Source organism: Acinonyx jubatus, chromosome B2 (genome assembly GCF_027475565.1).
Source record: "Acinonyx jubatus isolate Ajub_Pintada_27869175 chromosome B2, VMU_Ajub_asm_v1.0, whole genome shotgun sequence".
Classification (NCBI taxonomy): domain Eukaryota; kingdom Metazoa; phylum Chordata; class Mammalia; order Carnivora; family Felidae; genus Acinonyx; species Acinonyx jubatus.
In genome coordinates this window covers 84,589,815-84,608,598 of record NC_069385.1, presented here as the reverse complement: position 1 = coordinate 84,608,598, position 18,784 = coordinate 84,589,815, and the positions used below count along the sequence as shown (strand labels likewise).

The 18,784-nt window shown below is 39.6% G+C and overlaps 1 protein-coding gene across 4 annotated transcripts in view; it reads left to right on the top strand.

Moving 5' to 3' along the window:
- Positions 1-18,784, top strand: part of KCNQ5 (potassium voltage-gated channel subfamily Q member 5) — a 509,402-nt gene that overhangs the window by 477,461 nt on the left and 13,157 nt on the right. For all 4 annotated transcript variants that reach the window (XM_027057408.2, XM_027057410.2, XM_027057409.2 and 1 more), the window contains one exon: positions 7,368-7,476. In XM_027057408.2, coding sequence (XP_026913209.1) covers positions 7,368-7,476 — 109 coding nt within the window. The remainder of the gene's footprint in view (positions 1-7,367; positions 7,477-18,784) is intronic.

Here is an 18,784-nt window from a genome sequence, read left to right as displayed (position 1 = left end):
AGCATAATGGAATAGAATTTATAATAGGCTTCATTTAAATTCCCAAAATAAAAATGTATTGTGAATTTCCATCCTCCTCAATTTTATTGTAATAATTACATTATAATAATTGTTTCCTTTAAGTTCTGGAACTTGGGAAGATTTTTTTTCTTCACTCTCATTGTTTTTCTATTTTTCAAATACTCCATTATAATATTTTTGTGATAGAAAAAATCTTTAAATTCCTTATGGAATTTTATTTTATTTTTTTAATGTTTATTTACTTTTTGAGAGAGAGAGGGAGAGAGACAGAGAGAGAGCACAAGCGGGGGTGGGGCAGAGAGACAGAGGGAGACACAGAATCTGAAGCAAGCTCCAGGCTCTGAGTTATCAGCACAGAACCTGACATGGGGTTGGAACTCAGAAACCATGAGATCATGACCTGAGCCAAAGTCAGATGCTTAACTGACTGAGCCACCCAGGCACCCTTCCTTACAGAATTTTAAAAGTAATACAAATCATTTATAATTTCATGCTCAGTACAGCCAATTTTATTTTTAGATATTCTGTTTCCATTGGTTTTCTTTTTATGTATCACTGTACATAGTTATAATCAACATGAATATTTAGTTTCATATTTTAATTTTACTGAGCATTTAAAAATACATACTTTAATATTATACTGCACTACTCATAATTATCTTTTTTGTAGCTGTGTAGTACAGCATCATGGTCAAATACTGTAATTTACCATAACTGACAGTTTCCTACTTTGGGACATTGAAATTTCTATAACTATTTCTCTACAATGGACAATAATGCTGTAAACATTATTGTATTAAGCTGCCTTTATTTTCTTTTTTGAAATTATTTCCAAAGAAGATGTCTCTGGTGTAAAATTATAAGATTGCTGATTATAAAATTTTGTTCCAATTTACATGGTCACTAGCAATGTCAGAGTCACCAGATTCACCTCAGTATTATTAGTATTAGTCATTATTTTTTTTTGCTAATTAAGTTGGTGTAAGCCCATACATTCACATAGCTTTAATTTATATTTATGTTATTTCTAGTTAGGTTGAATAGTTTTCTGTCATTTTTTGATACTAGTGGTCTCTCCTGACAGGCTTATTTATACATTTACATTTTGAATTTTGATCCCTTCAAATAAGCTCTTTATGCATTACAAATATTAAGCCTTTTTATATCTTTCCATTGTTTTCCTAATCAAGCATTTTTCTTTGCATTGTAATTTAGTTATTTCAGGTAGTAACATTTTCTGTATTCATGATCAAAGCTGTCAGCTGTGTCCTTTATAATTTCTTCTACTGACCCAAACATCAGGACATTATCATTCCTCTACAGACAAAACAAATATTTTCTGCTACATTTTGACAATTTGATTTTATTTTGAATGATGAACATGTAAGCCTCTTGTGCGTAAAAACAGTGGTGATTCCTTTCTAAGAGAACAATGCCAAGGCAAGGCCTGTAAAGAGTGGGGTTTCAGATGACTGAGTGATAGAATCAAGAACTGAGATTCTGAAAACTGAGGCCTTTAGCTGTGTAAAAAAACTGAAACCTAGCTCCTATATCACCAATTTGTCAAGGGATGTTTTTAAAATTGTTTTCTGGCAAGCATTTCCTCTTTCTGTTGAAGCACCTGTATTGTCTCAAATTGTTCCCATGAAAAATATACTAGTGGTATTGGGGAAAACATGGAGAATTAGCCCAAATCCAATGGCAGACTAGTCAAACACACTCCTAAGCTCTGGCTGAGAGGAAACCATGGAATGTCATTTTTTGGCCTGGATGCCAGCCCTCAGTTTCCTCATGTTATTAGTCCTGAGGATGTTCTGGGTATTAAGGTTTTTTTGTTTGTTTGTTTTTTAATACTCCCCAGCTGATTCTTACATACAGGCAAGGTAGAAAACCATTGTAACATTTCATTAAGAAATGTAGAAATAAATCTAATCTGCAAACGGAGGTGACCAAGAGAAAGAACTAGAAACTACTTCTCCTTTTTTCACAACTACCTACATCTTGATGGCAGAATTTCATAGTGGGAACAGAAAAAACAGTCTTGGGATATAGCGGAAGTTTTCAGAATATCCTTTACGTCCTCTCTCTTCATCATCTAAGGTTTACGTGATCTTTTCCAAACACTGTGAAATAGATTTTCCAAAATGTAGGGAACAAAGTATTTGAAAGCAAATTTTGAATACTGCTAATTAATAGGAAACAGGAGAGGGTTGGGAGAGATAAAGGGTTGTATTTTAAACTTCTTTTATCTCTAGGCACAGATCTTCCACTGGGTCAGGTTCCCCACACCTGGGAGGATTGCCCGCAGGGAGTGGGCCTTCCAGGGAGCATCTCACTCTATTGGCATCTTGCTTTCTGTGATTAGGTGTTGTGCAGACTGATGCTCACATGAGCTTATGTACCCATAACCCACATGTCCCAGAATGCAAGGGAAGAGAGCCAGATATGATTGGAGAGCAGATAGCCAGGCTTGGCTGAAAATGTAGCCCCATCTAGGTGCCTTAAAATTCACTAAACGTCTTAAGCCTCTAGGAATCATGTGAAAGACATTTAATGTGCTATTAACCTCACAGGAAAGAAAGTGGACATCTCAAGATAGTTGTGAAGGAGAAAGACTGCATTTTCCCCATTTTTGTGGCTTTGAAATAAGGAGAAAAAATTCCTAACTCAGCCCTTGCTTCAGTACATGCCAGCAAACATATATTTCCTATTCATTTGCTCTGACCTAACCTACAAAAAATATCTCTTTGAAGACTGAGAATTTAATTTATGCCTTGAACAATCAAGTTATTAGTGGTATAACATTCCACAGTAAGGTGCATTTGGATATGATGCAGTTGGTGACCGACTCCCATCTTCTGCCCTGCCTGTATGGCTAAAACTAAAGTATGGCTAAACTAAAGCTAACTGTAAACAGTATGGCTAAACTAAAGCTCTTATTGGGGTACAGAACAGGGGCGAGGTGAAGCAGAGTTAAGCTGGATGGAAACTGTCTCGTAATCATTTGGGATGTTTCCAGTTTCATTCACAATCAGTGAGAACATTATAGTTTCATTATCTTTACCTTTTGTGCCTATTGTAACAGTACACACCTGCTGATAAAGTTTTCCACTAACCTCATAATTAAAGGACCTAGTATTTTATGCTATTTAATTGTTTTGGACATACATCATTGTGTTATGGCTGGTTACATGGAATTTTCAAGCAGATAAGCCATTGGCACAGGCATCGCAGGATCTGCCTTCCTTGTAGCCTCTCCAGTGTTCCCCAGCTTTCTGAGATATGAAGTGGGACCATGTTAGAAGCACCTCTCATTAGAGTTCAGATGAGGAAAGCAGTCACATATTCCTTTTTTGAAGGACAGCGTAAAATACTTTTGTGGATTCTGTCCTGAGGATCCTGATTAAGTGCATTATTTGATATTTCTTGAAGGGAGCTAACATCTGGACATCTCAAAGTGTTCCATAATAGCACCCAATGACCATCCAGCCTCCATGGGACCTATTTCTAGGTCTCCTTCGGCACTTGGCCATGGAAATCACACTCCTCTGAATACAGTTCTCTCTCGGTGTTATGGGATCACTTCAGCTGAGACCATGAGAGCCAGGTGCACACAGTCATGTGGATGAAAATGTAATGCAAGAGAAGGGAGTCCAGATGACAAGAAACAAGAAAGACAAATCTTGAAGGAGTCAGAAATGAGTCTCAGGGTTAGGAAATATTTAATTAATAGTGCAGCTCCAAAACCCAACTGCCCACATTTAAATTCTGGTTCTGTCACTTACTCTTCATTTGTCCATGGGAAAGCTTCTCAGCTTTCTGTGCCTTGCTTTCATAGTCTGTAAAATAGGGCATTATTTAATATAATATGACATATATTATATTAAATATATGCCTATATTTCATTTTAATATCATGTTAAATATAACAATAAAACATTATTACCCATACCTCTTGTGGGATTTGAAGCAATTAATTAAATTTCTTGGCACATAATTAGATTTCCCTAAAAAGCTCTTATTACAGTTATTATCATCATTATTATTGTCCTTGAGTGAAGATTTAGAAACCATGAAGAAATGTTTTCCCCGCTGTGTTAGTTTCCTAGGGATGCCATAACAAATTACCACACACTGGGTGGCTTGAAACAACAGAAATTTCTTCTCTCACGGTTCAAGAAATCAGGGCAGCACCAGGGTTGGTTCCTTCTGGAGACTCTGAGGGAGAAACCATCCCATGCCTCTCTGTTTTGTGGTTGCCCAGAATTCTTGGTGTTCTTGACTTCTAAATGCACTACTCCAGTCTCCACTTCCATCTTTTCTTTGTTCCTGTATCTTCTCCTTTTCTACCTTATAAGGACATTTTCATTGGATTTAGGGCCCACCCTAACCCAGTATGACCTCATCTTCAACCTTACCTTAATTACATCTGCAAAGACCCTTATTCCAAATAAGGCCATATTCTAGTGTTCCAAGTGCATATGAACTTTAGGGCAATACTATTCAGCCCACTCCACCAACTAAAAACAGGTTAGGATCAAATCGGAGGAAGAAATTGCAAACAGTTCCTGCAAGAATGTCATCTAACCTTGGGCATGTTGTGCACTGAAAGGGCTGTGTTGTGTAGGTGGTCAATCAAGCGAAATGGGCCAGCTACCCTCAAGCTCATCACTGAGTTAGAACCAAGTGTCAGACTGGGTCAATACTCTCATTTAAACTGTCATGAACTGGGGCACCTGGGGGGCTCAGTCGGTTGAGCGACTGACTTTCGCTCAGGTCGCGATCTCACGGTTCCTGGGTTTAAGCCCCGCATTGGGCTTGTAGCTATCAGCTCAGAGTCCACTTTGCATCCTCTGACCTCCTCTCTTGGTGTCTCCCCCAACCATGCTGTCTCTCTCAAAAACAATTAAATATAGGGATGGGCTAAATGGGTAAGGGGCATTAAGGAATCTACTCCTGAAATCATTGTTTCACTATATGCTAACTAATTTGGATGTAAATTTTAAAGAATAAAAAATTAAATTAAAAAACTAATAATAATTTAAAAAATAAACTGTAGCAAACTCTTCTGGAGAGAAGTTGAGAACATACCCCCCAGGGATATGCTGCACCAATGAGGCTTGCGATGATCTCTCTCCCCTGCTCTCTCCTGGCATGTTGCACGCCACTCCTGAACCCATTATGGAACCCTGAACCCATGCTGACACTGGGTAATGCAACGTAAAGCACAAAGGCTTCACAGACTCCGGAACTGGATTTTAACCACATGCTCCGCAATTTACTGTCTCCACTGACCACTTTTGTGGCCTCACGTGAGATACTTACCTTCTCTAAGCCTCAGTTTTGGCTTCTAAAAACCAAGCATAATATCACCACCAACTGGGAGAGTTGCTATAAGTGAGAAAACTAATCGTTGCAGAAGCTTCACCTAAGTGCCTGGCATAAATGTCAATGAGTGGTTGCTATTATTTTCATTATCATGAAGTGGTAGCTCTGTCTTACCCTCTCACTAGGCTTGAGGGCAGGAAGGCCAGAAGGACCATGAAGAAGGGTTATGAAGACCCATTTACATATCTTTCCATACCACTACTTCTGCTCTCAGCACACAATAAACTGAGTAACCACACAGTAAATAGTCTAAATGATGCACCAGCTGCAGTCCAAATATAAGCACTGCTTCAGTGAATGGACTTCTAATAGCCTTTTAGGATTTTGAACCCAACCAAGACAACTCACAGCAAATTCTCTTCTTTTCATGACTTAGCAAATGAACACTGGGCAGAGCAAAGGCAACAGAAAGCGGTGTTAATCCTTTAGTGCACCTTAACATTTAAGGAGGCTGAAATAGTATTTAGAGGCTACATAACTCATCTCTCATGAGTGTATTTTTATTACTTTATTTATTTTACTACCAAGGTAATACATGTTCATTGTAGAAATTTTAGAAAATTATAGCTAAGTAGGGTGCCTGGGTGGTTCAGTCAGTTAAGCTTCCGACTCTTGATTTTGGTTCAGGTCATGATCTCATGGTTTGTGAGTTTGAGCCCCACATTGGGCTCCATGCTGACAGTGCAAAGCCTGCTTTGGATTCTCTCTCTCTCTCTCTGCCCCTTCCCCACTTATGCTCATGCACTCTGTCTCTCTCAAAATAAATAAACATTATATAAATATATATATATACACACATATATATATAGCCAAGCAAAAAGAATAAAACCATTCTTAATCCCAGATATATAGATTTTTTTTTTAGAGGCACCTGGGTGAGTTAGTCGGTTAAGCATCCGACTTCGGCTCAGGTCATGATCTCGCAGTTCGTGAGTTTGAGTCCCCTGTCGGGCTCCATGCCTACAGCTTGGAGCCTAGAGCTTCCTTTGGATTCTATGTCTCCCTCTGTCTCTGCCCCTCCCCTGTTCTCTCTTTCTCTCTCTCTCAAAGATAAACATTAAAAAAGATTTTTTTAAGATATATAGATTTTTTTAAATAATAAATTGTGACATTATCCCAGTCCCTAGTCTTAAACATCATTTTTAACAGCTTCCTAATATTCCATTGTATAAACATACCAATATTTATTTAACCCATCCCCCATTCCAGAAATGTTAACTTGTATTCAATATCTTGTTGCTGAAAACAAAGCTTCAATGGTATGAGCTTATTCCTTATGAATTTTATAAGTCTTTATTAATTTGGTATTTATTATAACCCTTCCCCCTTTTCCAAATTTTGCAATTAACCCAAAAATTAATTTTCTCGATTTATTAAGAACTGATTTGATTGTCCAATCTGAAAATCTCTCAGCTTTGGCTGTACTATCTTAAGCAAACTCTCTTCTGAGCTGCCGGTTTCCAGTAACCTATAAGTAGTCAGTATTCTTGGAGTAGCTGCTTACACACTTGTTCAGGGCCTGGGGCTAATGGGGTCAATGACATGGGCTTCAAGCTCTATATTTACAGGCCAGTTAGTTAAGTATCCAAAGACTGTTTCCCTAATTCCAAACAGCTGTTATTTGAATGCTGGCAGTTAGTTTCAAAAGAACTGGGCAAAAGAGCATGGGTGGATCAACACAAATCCATCACCACGACTGAAAGACAGTGTGTCAACAGCTTCATCTTTCCCGTGGAAAACAGCTCAGAAAGGTATTCATCTCAAATCACATAAAATTAATGAGGTTGTAGGAAAAGGAGGAGGAATAACATGGGGAAAAACAATTGGCTGGCCTTACACATATCTCGGTTTATAAGCTTAGTCTGTGAGTTCCCCCCTATTCCTATGTGAGACAAATTCAGCAAACATGTTGTAAACTGCTGGTGGTGGTATTATTTAACTGGTAATCTTCTCTTGCAGCTGACACAGCGCTTGGCACTGATGATGTATATGATGAAAAGGGCTGCCAGTGTGACGTATCAGTAGAAGACCTCACCCCACCGCTTAAAACGGTCATTCGAGCTATCAGGTTGGTGGAAAGCCTTTGACAAAATGAGTCAGAGACCTACCTCTGATTATGTGAATGACTATGTTGCTAAGTGCTTTTTCCTACAGGTAAACCTCCTGAAATAATTAGTTTCTCTGTTCCTATTCATTCACATGCCTATTAAATTCTGAAATATATTTTCTTAATACAAAATTCTACTGTGCACAACACAAAGTGCGTTATATAAAAGGTCGGCAGGATTTGAAATGCCAGGCCATGCCAGAGAGATTCCATGAGAATTGGCTCACCAGAAGAATTTGTGGCTTTCAGGACATTTAGTGTATAGATCCAGTTGGATTTTTAAAATTATTTTTATGACTTGATGCTCCAATCCATGTTCTGTATCTTGTGTCAAGGAAAAAATCCCACTAGGTTGTTTCAAAACAGGTTGAGTTCTAAAAAAGAGGAAACGTAAAGTACTGGGCAGTGACTTGCTCCTATCCTGCTGAAATATAATGTCAAACACTGATCTTTTGTTTTTTAAGTTTTTATTTAAATTTCAGTTAATCAACATACAGTGCAGTACTAGTTTCAGCTGTACAGTATAATGATTCAACATTTCCATACAACCTCAGGTGCTCATCACAGCCAAGTGCGCTCCTAAATCCCCATTGCCTCTTTAGCTAATCTGCCCACCCTCTCCCTACTGGTAACCATCAGTTTGTTCTCAATAGCTAAGAGTCTGTTTCTTGGTTTGCCTCTCTTTGTTTTCCCTTTGCTCATTTGTTTTGTCTCTTAAATTCCACAAATGAGTGAAATCATATGGTATTTGTCTTTTTCTGACTGATATATCATTTTGTTTTGCATAATATTCTGCTCCGTCCACGTCGTGGCAAATGGCAAGATTTCATTCTTTTTATGGCTGAGTAATAGTCCATTGCATATATATACCACATTTTCTTTTCCTTTTTTTTTTTTTTTTTTTTTTTTTTTTTTCAGATCTGGGTTAGGTTTAGAGTTAAGGCCATGGTGAGGCTGTTGCCTGGTATCCTGCAGTTTTGAGACCTCCCATAAGGTTAGGGTTAGGAGTTAGGAGCAGGGTTAGGGTTCGAATTAGAGTTAGGTTTAGGGTTAGGATTAGCATTAGTTTTTAGGAGTCATGGGTAGGGCTAGGGTTCAGGTTAGAGTTAGGTTTAAGGTTAGAGTATGTGCCTGGTAGCCTGCAGTTCAGAGACCTCTCCAGAGACTAAAACCCCATCCTTCTTCTCTGGTGAGAATACACATGGCAGCCATCCACCAGGCCGAGGCAAGGAAGGAATTTGGGCCTCTAAATACTCTTTAAATAGATATTCAGTTTAAACACTGATCTTAGTATGCTTTCTCTCCCAATGGCAAAAGCTAAAAGCGTACCCAAAGTAACTTACTTTTATACTTCCAGGATCCACTCCCTCCAAAACCCAGCTTCTGGATTAAATAAACTGCTGCGTGCTCATCCTGCCTAGTTTTGATCCCTTTGGGAGAATTTTAATCTGTCAGGGAACCCAGAGTGACTCTCTTGCAAAGAAATACCTCTGGTCTTTTTGGCTTTCTCTGTCTCTTACCAAAAAGCCAAAAGAAAACATAAAATATCCAACCCAATATAGCTCTTCAGATACTTAGTCTAATTTCAGAGATCAGCGTGACTGATTATTTACTGCTATTTTTAGTTGGTCATTTAGTATCATTAGACATCGCTTTACTTGATGTTTGGGAATCACTGGGAAAGCAGAAATGAGTTATAAAAGATTTTGGTAAATGTTTGTGATGGCAAAGCAAATCATGGTTGATGAAAATGTGTACCCCTAGAAGATACTTAAATCTTATCTGTAATGGCACTCCCCCACCCTGGCCAAAAAAAAAAAGGGAAGTAAAACTTGGTTACTTCTCAACAGAACCCTCAAGCAACAAACCCTATAAGTAGGGGACCAACCTTCTTTTGTGCCCTGGGCCATCCCAGAGTATGCCTCTTGTCTCATCATAATTGGTCATTGTTAACACACCCTGTCTTTCTCAAAGTATCCCAGTATGGACAATTGTATGATCACACTACTCCAGGGGAAACTAGAAGACTTAGGTAGTAATATTAAAGCCCAGAAAACCCAAGAATATGTAGTAAAATTATGCCTGAAGTCTTCAGTTAAAGGAACAGAAAGGACCTAAACAGCATTGTCCAATATAGTCACCAGTGGCCACATAAATCTAATTAAATTTGAATTAAAATTAAATAAAATTTAAAATTCAGTTCATCAGTGGCACTATCCACTTTTAAGTGCCCAAGAGCCACAAGTGGCTACTATACTAGGCACAGAAGATATAGTCCATCATCTTTGCAGAAAGTTTTACTGGACATGGCTGGCTAAGAAGTCACCTTGAAATTCTCTGCATTCATTCATTACACCCCTCAAAGACCCTAATGTGAAGGTGGAGTAGTTTATCCACAGATTAGTGTGACTTGCAACAAGTACCATAAAATCTTATCTAATGGGAACAGATTAGGTTTCCTAAAAGTCATACTTAACCCAATTTGTTCATTTCCCAAGACTTTCCATAGCTTTCTGCTTTTGCCTCACACCCTATAAAAAGAATTGTGAGCTGAATGAAAGAAAATGAAATAGGTTTATTCCGCGAGCTAAGCACTTTAGTGGCAGCTTAAGACTTACTTTTGTACCATCCTCTTGAAACTTGCCTGATTTTTGTGAAGTCCTTTGCAGAATTCCCTTGCTTTTCAGAATCCTTTCTTGGTTCTTATTTTTAACAGGACTTTATTATTTACATGTATCTCCTTTTTGTGAATTTCTGAAGCTTTCTGCTTGCTACTTTGTGACACTCAAGGGGGATGTTTTTCTCTCCCATATCCAGATTCTGCTTACTGGGTTTTTAAAAACTCATTTCCAAGTTCCCCTTAAAATTCACGGATTCTCTAAAAACATAATAGCTAAACCCAAGAGCTAATAACTTAATTGGAAATATTTGACTTACAGTAATACTTACTTTCTTAAAATACATGATTAAAAGACCAACCCATATAATCAGCAGTTCTGAAAAGGAGTCTGTTGGTATAAATCCCTAAATCTTATGCAAAAGTGTCCTTTTCTTGATTCAGCTAAATAAATAAGCTGAATAGCAGTTGACTGGAATGTCTTTGGCCAGAACATACCCATTTCTTACAGCTCACCTAAAGTGCTGTTTTATATGTATGTTGTTGATTGCAATTATTCATCTCTAAAACAGCAACTTTGTTTTGGCATTTTCCTTGTTATTTCTCAATTGTTTGATTATTTACTATGAGTAGTTGAATATACCTTTTGTCCTCCAGTTGCTCTTACAATAATAATAGTTTTTCCTAAGAGCCAAATTAAAATTTAGATGTATAACAGAAAATATGTATTCCACTGCAAGGATGACAACATGGAAAGCAATGCTACTGCACCCACAAAGGGCAAAATAGGAGTTCTCGTTTGGGTTATTAATATTTATTGAGCATCTGCCATTTTCTAATTTGTAGTTATTTTTGAGAGTAAAGATTCTCTGAGATGACTAAAGCCACTGTCTTAACTTGTCTGGGTTACATTCTCCAAATGCACTTGGAGACTTTTTTTCAATGAATGACATCACTTTTTATAGTAATAAACAATGGCTGTTCTTAGACATTTCCAAAATACATCTTAAAAGTCAGAACAATACTTAGTTTTGTGTAATCCCTCCAGGATTATCACAGATTATTCTCAAAATATTATTTAGTGGGAATGCACAAAGTTGCCAGAGATGTGTTTTAAACCCATAATGGGAGGGAAGATTATACTTACTTCTAACAAAAGTTCTGTATCCTGTTAATGATTTTTTTATCTTGTTAATTATTTAATTCAAATAATGTTAAGTCTCTTTTCATTCACTCATAGAAATTAGTTTCTAAATAGAAAGTTGACATTGGCAGGGAAATAAGCAGATTGGCAGGCAAACTGATAAACTCTTGAACTTTCTACACACTCACTTTTCATTATATCATGGTACATTCATCTGCTAGGGCCACCACAACAAAATACCACAGACTGGGTGGCTTAAACAGCAAAAATTTATTTTCTCACAGTTCTGGAGGCTAGAAATGCAAGATCAAGATGTCAGCAGGGTTGTTTCCTCTGAGGCCTCTCTGGCTTGCAGGCAGATAGCACCTTCTCACTGTGTCTTCACATGGTCTTTCCTCTGTGCTCCCACATACCTGAGTCCAAATCTCCTCCTCTTATACTAGCCCCAGTCAGGTTGGGTTAGGCCCTACCCTCATGGTCTCATTTCAACTTCATCACTTCTGTTATTAAAGTCCTGTCTTCAAATACAGTCACAATAATACAGGTACTAGGGGCTAGGGATTTAACATATGAAATTTGGGGGTACACAGTTCAGCCATAACACATGGCAAGATACCAGTTTTCCTATCACTGTTTAAAAAATATTTTCTCAGGCACAATACCAAAAATTTCCAATTAAAAGTAAACCCACAAATTACCTAGATATGTTCCCTCGCAATATCAAACATGTGGATATTTGAGAATATCTGAAGAGGTTGACTATTACCTTTCAAGCTTGTACTCGGCATTGTGTAAATACTATCTAAGTGAGAATCTTGTGTAATATTTCACACAAAAATTAATATATGCCCATTAATTCAAAATAATAAATATAAATAAATAATACATAATAAGTTTTTAAAGTTATATCCAATACAAGTCTATTTATAAAAGCGTTCTAGAATAGTAACTTTTATAATAATTTTTTAATTTGAGTTGAACACAATGCTACATTATTTTTAGGGTACAGTATAGTGATTCACCTTCTCTATATGCTTTGCTCACCCCAACTGTAGCTACCACCTGTCACCATACAACACTATACACTATTATTGACCATATTCCCTATACTGTGCCCTTTATTCATGTGACTGACTTATTCATTCCATAACTGGAAGCCTGTATCTCCTACTCCCCTTCACTCTTTTTGCCCAACCTCCCACCCCACTTACCTCTGGAAATCATCAATTTATTCTCTGTATTTGTAGGTCTGATTCTGCTTTTTATTTGTTTATTCATTTGTTTTGTTTTTTAGATTCCATATAGGAGTGAAATCATAGAGTATCTGTCTTTCTCAGTCTGATTTATTTCACTTAGCACTATACCGTCTAGGCTCATTTATATTGTCATAAATAGCAAGATATCATCCCTTTTATGGATGCATAATATTCCATTATATATATAGCACATACTGTTCATCCATGCATCTTATGGTATTCCAATTTTTAATTTTTTGAGGACATCCATACCGTCTTCCACTGTGGCTGCACCAATTTACAATCCCACCAACAATGCAAAAGGTTTCCTTTCTGTCCACATCCTCACCAACACTTGTTATTTCTTGTCTTTTTATTATTTTAGTTCTCAGAATAATAATTTTTAAAAATACAAGAGAAATGTTTGTATTTGTTTTCCTATACTGAACTGGCTAGATAAATTCTTAGATTTGCACACCTAGGCAACACACAAGTGCTGTGTAGACGATTTATTAGGCAATCTGCGAATGAGCTCTGTCTGTTAAAATGATGCAATGCAAAGCTCACTTGCTTCTTACCTGCATTTTTTTCATAGAATTACTATAGCTAAGATCAAAGCCATTCTGAGTGAGATCTTCAACAACTGTTCTCTTGTCAGCTTGTCTTACACAACTATTTTGGTCAGTTGTCAAGAAATGAATCAGAATGCCATACAACCTATTCTTCTTGTAAAGATAATCTAAACAACCCAATGGACATTACTCGGTATTCTGAACAGAAATGACCAAGAAGCTGTTGGTTATATCCTGTTCTTGACTTCTCTTAACATAATCACCACACCTGCTATGTTTGACTTGTACACACCCTATTGTTTCTGAAGGTCAAACCAGCCTTCTAGAAAACCAAATGAATACAGTTTGGGAGGAAAACTCAAAGAATTCTTTAGTTGAAGCTGCAGCCAACTTTACCCTGGTGCCATTAGCTAATGCTATCCCCAGCCCCCACCCTCCTGAGAACTGCTCAGGAGAAGTGATCCAAGAAATGACAGCCTCTGTGTGAGCTTGGGCAACTCATGTCAGCTCTCTGTGCCTCGTTTCCTTGTTGGTGAAGTGAGGATGGTAATAGTATTGACCTTGTAGGGTTGTGGTGAGGATTAACTGAATTGACATTTGCAGAGCACTCAGAACCGTGCTGGGCACATGGAAGCACTATGTAAGAGCTATTTTAACCTCCAAGTGTCTGGGCTCCTTACTGTCTTCCCAGCATGCTGCCTACTCTGCCCATCCTCCACTCAGGCCAGACCGACTCCCATGTATATCATGGGAGAGGAGCACTTCTTTCTCTCTTCTGAGGGGTGCTCCCAACTTCCAAATGTTTGCAGCCTTGCCTGCCTGCACCTCCTTCCCCAGGAAGCACTTGCTGTTACCCCTTGAAGTTATGTCCTCACCACCTATGCTGAGGAATCACTTAGAGTAACGCCACTCAGGGCTGAAAGGGCATTTTTTCCACGCAACCATGAGGCAATGTTCCAGGTGGATTTCTCCCCCTTCCTCCTCTGGATGAGCTTGCTGCCTTCCCAGGAACCCTCCCAAGAAAAGGACTATGAAAGGGAGAAGTTATTTCTCCTTTTCCTCCCCTGCCCTCACAGAGGCCTGACTATAAACTCTTTAGTTCCTTCCAAAGGATCCTACACTCAAAAAAAAAAAAAAAGAAAAAAAAAAGTAGAGCTTCTACTTTGCACCAGACACCAGGACAGACATTAACAAGAAAAATGGATTCCTGCTTAGAGTTTTGAAGGGCTGACAGAAAAGTACAGAGTCAATTATGATGCAGAGCAACATATTGCTACAATAATAGAAGTCCAGGATATTTGGGCAGAAAGAATGTTGGCACTTATGTGCGAGATGTCATTCGGGAAGTCTTTCTGGAAGAAGGGGTTTTCTAGCAGAGATCTGGTGACTTGGTAGGTACCAGCCAGGCTATTGAAAAGGGTGTGAGTTTAGCAGAGGGAACTGCAGTTGCCGAGAACCAGATCTGAAGATGGCATTAGAAAGTATATGTGCTGGTAGGGGGTAGAGAACATAGGGAGGAGAGGTCAGACTCAAGGGAGGAACAGGAACCGTTTTAACAAGCAGGAAGGCATGGAAGCTAAGTACAGATGTAAATTTGTCAGACTGGTGTTTTATTCTAATACTTAGAACAATGACTAACCACAGTGCAAGGAACAGATTGGAAAGAGGGGACCATTGTTGTTACAATACCTGGATCTGCTGGGAGCCTGAGCCAGCCAGTCGTGAAGGATGGATTCCAGAGCTCTTTGGACAGGAGACAATGACAGGATTGGAGATTTACTGGTTGGAGAAGACGGAGTGAAAGAGCAGGAGGAATCAGGGTAGTACATCTGGGGGGCTAGTCACACAGAGGCTGGCTTGTGGGAAGATGGTGCGTTGTTGCAACTGTTGAGTTTGCACAGTTACGGTGGGGCCCCTCAGGCAGATGAAGCCCTGGATCTGAAGTCCCAGAGAAAAATCTGGAATGGGAGCAAACTTCGTAGTCATCAGCACAGACATAGATGTTTTGCAGAAGTGTCATCCCAAGGAGAGTATGGGAGTAAAGACAGAAGATGGTCACCACAGAAGTTAAGGCTCACAAACCTGTAGGGAGATGCAAAAGGAAGAAGGCTCAGGTGAAGACTAATGAGGAAGCCAGACTGAGGGAAACTGGTGGGGGGGGGGGGGGGGGGCACGGAGGATGGGCTAGCAGACAGTGCCTAGGAGCAGGAGGCCCAGGTCCACTGTGTTCAGTGCTGCTAAGAGGTCAAGATGATAAAGTGTGAGAAGTCATTTGGAAGTGGCAACCAGGAGGTCATCAGTGACTTTGGGAAAAAAACAATAATGTCAAAAGGGTTGGAAGCCAGACTGTAAGCAAAACATTTTTTAGAATTATCTATCAGAATCTTTCATTCTAATAAGAACCTGGATAAAATGTCAAGAATTTCTTTGCAACTAGCAAAGACTCATCAACTCTTGTAAAATTGCTCAGATCTGATCAGCAAAGAGAAGACCCATGATGATTTGTCAGAGTCTCTCAAGTGATTATGCAAATCAGGCCTCTCTGGAACCCTGGGTTGGGTGACAAGGTTTTCCAGTTTTCTTGCCCTTGCATTCTTCCTATTCTGAAAGGCAGCTACAGAACCATTCTCTTGACCATCCCCTAAAATGCATTCTCATCTCTGAATCCTTCTTAAATCTCACTCCATCCTTCAGACAAGAACACTCCACAAATAGAGAAGAAGAGGCACATGTTTGCCGTTGTGGGTTTTTGTTAAATCTACAAGCTGTTTAATCATCACCAGTTCTTAATTTTGCTGATAGCATCTCTGCTATTTTAGCAGAGGTGATAAGTCTTTGTTTGCAAGTCACTGTTAAGACATTCTTGTCAGCCAAGTCTCTGGCATGTTACAGTAAAGGACACTGTTAGAAGAACATTTTAGGGATCATTTAGCACGTATTTTTAAAATCAGCTAATATATTCCCTGGAATATTCTTTTTGTTTGTTTCTGTTTTGAAGATAATTGCTTGTGGCCACATTTCGCTCTGAGGCTGCATTAAACTAGTGTTTTCACTGAAGACACACTTACTTTGCAGCCTCTAATTTCTAACCTTTTATTTGGTTATAATTTAAACTGAAACTCCCATTCATTGCTATGACTAAAAATATTCAAGAGCAATCAACATGTATGGGTACTTTATTTATTTACTTATTCACTTCATATTTTAAAGTTTTTGCAGAATTTTATACTCCTGGGAAAACAAAATTCCCAAATTTAAATACTGGATCAGTGCTCACAAAATCCTAAGAGGAGAGTTAACCATTTGCAGACTTGCGTGAATCTAGAAGTTCTGCTTGAGTTCTACTATTCTTATCCTCTTTAAAAAAAAAAAAAAATGAGGGGCGCCTGGGTGGCGCAGTCGGTTAAGCGTCCGACTTCAGCCAGGTCACGATCTCACGGTCCGTGAGTTCGAGCCCCACATCAGGATCTGGGCTGATGGCTCAGAGCCTGGAGCCTGTTTCAGATTCTGTGTCTCCCTCTCTCTCTGCCCCTCCCCAGTTCATGCTCTGTCTCTCTCTGTCCCAAAAATAAATAAACGTTGAAAAAATAAATAAATAAATAAATAAAATGTGTAGGAGAGTCCACCAAATCCTGAGTATAAAGCATAATAATAACAAGCATTAGAAAAACAACTCTACATCCAGTGTGGCAGCAGTGTGGCCACAGAACTGGTCCTGTGGCTGATCCCTAAGTCAGCCACATGGGGTACCTGACTGCAGTGAGGACATCTGATAGACTGTGTAGAAGTGCTGGTCAGTCCATCCAGGAACTCCTAAGGCTCTTTCCCTGGCTAGTAGCCTGATCTAAGATGAAAGAAGGGTAAAGGAGTTTGGGATATATAATTCTATAACTAATGTTGAAAGGTTTTCAGAGTCTAATGTGTACACAAATGTAAATCTGCATTATTAAATCATGTTTATGTATTAACAAAGAAGGAACATTAATAAATCATCCAAACAGGTAACACATATGCCTTTAATAAGTGACCCAAAATTTCAGGTTCCACAAACCTAGTTATCATGGCAAACTTGCTCCATGATCAACATCATCCCCTGACCAATCTCTGAAAGGCAAAAGAGGTTGCTGTGGGGAAGTTTCAGTAATTAGAAGGCCCTGTATCACTTCAAGAATGAGTCCAAGGACTCTTACTTTTAAGGCAGATGGATGCTGTATTTCTTGTGAAGAGTCAGAAGTCACGGGGTAGAATCATCCAAACTGGGAAAGAGAGGGATATGGAATGCATATCAGTACAGTAAGTCAATCCAACTGGTCAACATCAGGTAAGAAAAGGGGTCAGCAGGAGAAACACACATCTATGCCAAAAATATAAGATCTGGAAACATAAGGGGCCATTTGTGCGGCGTGGACAAATTCGGTAATATAGGGTGCCTGGGTGGCTCAGTCGGGTAAGTGTCTGACTTCAGCTCAGGTCATGATCTCACTGTTCGTGGGTTCGAGTCTTCCCTCCATCAGGCTCTGTGCCGACAGCTCAGACCTTGGAGACTGGAGCCTGCTTTGGATTCTGTGTCTCCCTCTCTCTCTGCCCCTTCCTCTCTCTCTCTCTCTCTCTCTCAAAAATAAACATTAAAAAAAAATTTTTTTTTAAATAAAAATTTGGTAATATAATCCCCAGAGGTGGAGGTACAAAGGGTGAAGGACTGTCATGTCCTGAAATTGCTTCCTATCGCTAATACTAATCTGAGTTAGCACTCCTGCTGGCCTGAACCTCCCACCACCTTGCTCTCACACACAGTCTGCCCTACCAGACGCGAAGTGCTCAAGCAGCAAGATTTATTTTCTTCATCACTGTGTGCCTGGCATCCAGCACAGAGCCTGGCATGTGGTGGGCACTCAATAAATGTCTGATAGGTGAGTGATAGAATCCATGAGTGAATTCTTGAATCCCACGCATCAGACACGCTTGTGGCATCGCTCAGGGAAGCGGCCACACTGAGCTCATGTAAAGAGCTTCTGGCTCTGAACAAATGAGGCTCTTGGATCCTGTCAGAGCTCCCGGCCACGGGGGCTGCTGCCTCCACCAGGACTGGAGAGAGAAGAAACTGGAGACAGATAATCACTGGAGCCTCCTTCACCTCTGCCAGCTCCTTTTCAGCAGAGGCAGTGCTCCTCCGGCACCTAGCACACACCCCAGCACGCAGTGGTAGGCGCTCCACGAACACTTACTTAAAGAAAATCAATCAGTCGTCGCCCGGCACTCCCTTTCCCTTCCGAAAAACAAATGGAACTTCTTAACTATTCCTTGTATGAGACTTCAGGCCTCACGCAGGGAGGGGGGTCAGGAAACATTCAGGTTCTGATTGGAGGCCTGACGCCAAAGCACACTGACCCTCTGCCTTATGGGTATGACAGGTGTAACAAAGAAGACCTAGCAACACCCACCATCACTTCTTTGCGTGGGGGCAGAGAGCAAGGAAATCTTTCTGCCATCTCCCTCTTCCCACCTCCATTTCAGAGGCTCTGAACCTGAGCTGCACGTTAGAATCCCCTGAAGAGTTTTACAAAATCTCTGAACCACACCCTGGATCAATTACAACGGAGGTGGGACCCAGGCATGGGCGTTTTTTACAGCTCGCGCCCGGTTCCAGTGAGCAGCCAAGCTTGGGAAGTACGGCTGTCCTTACAGTCAATCAAACTGCCTC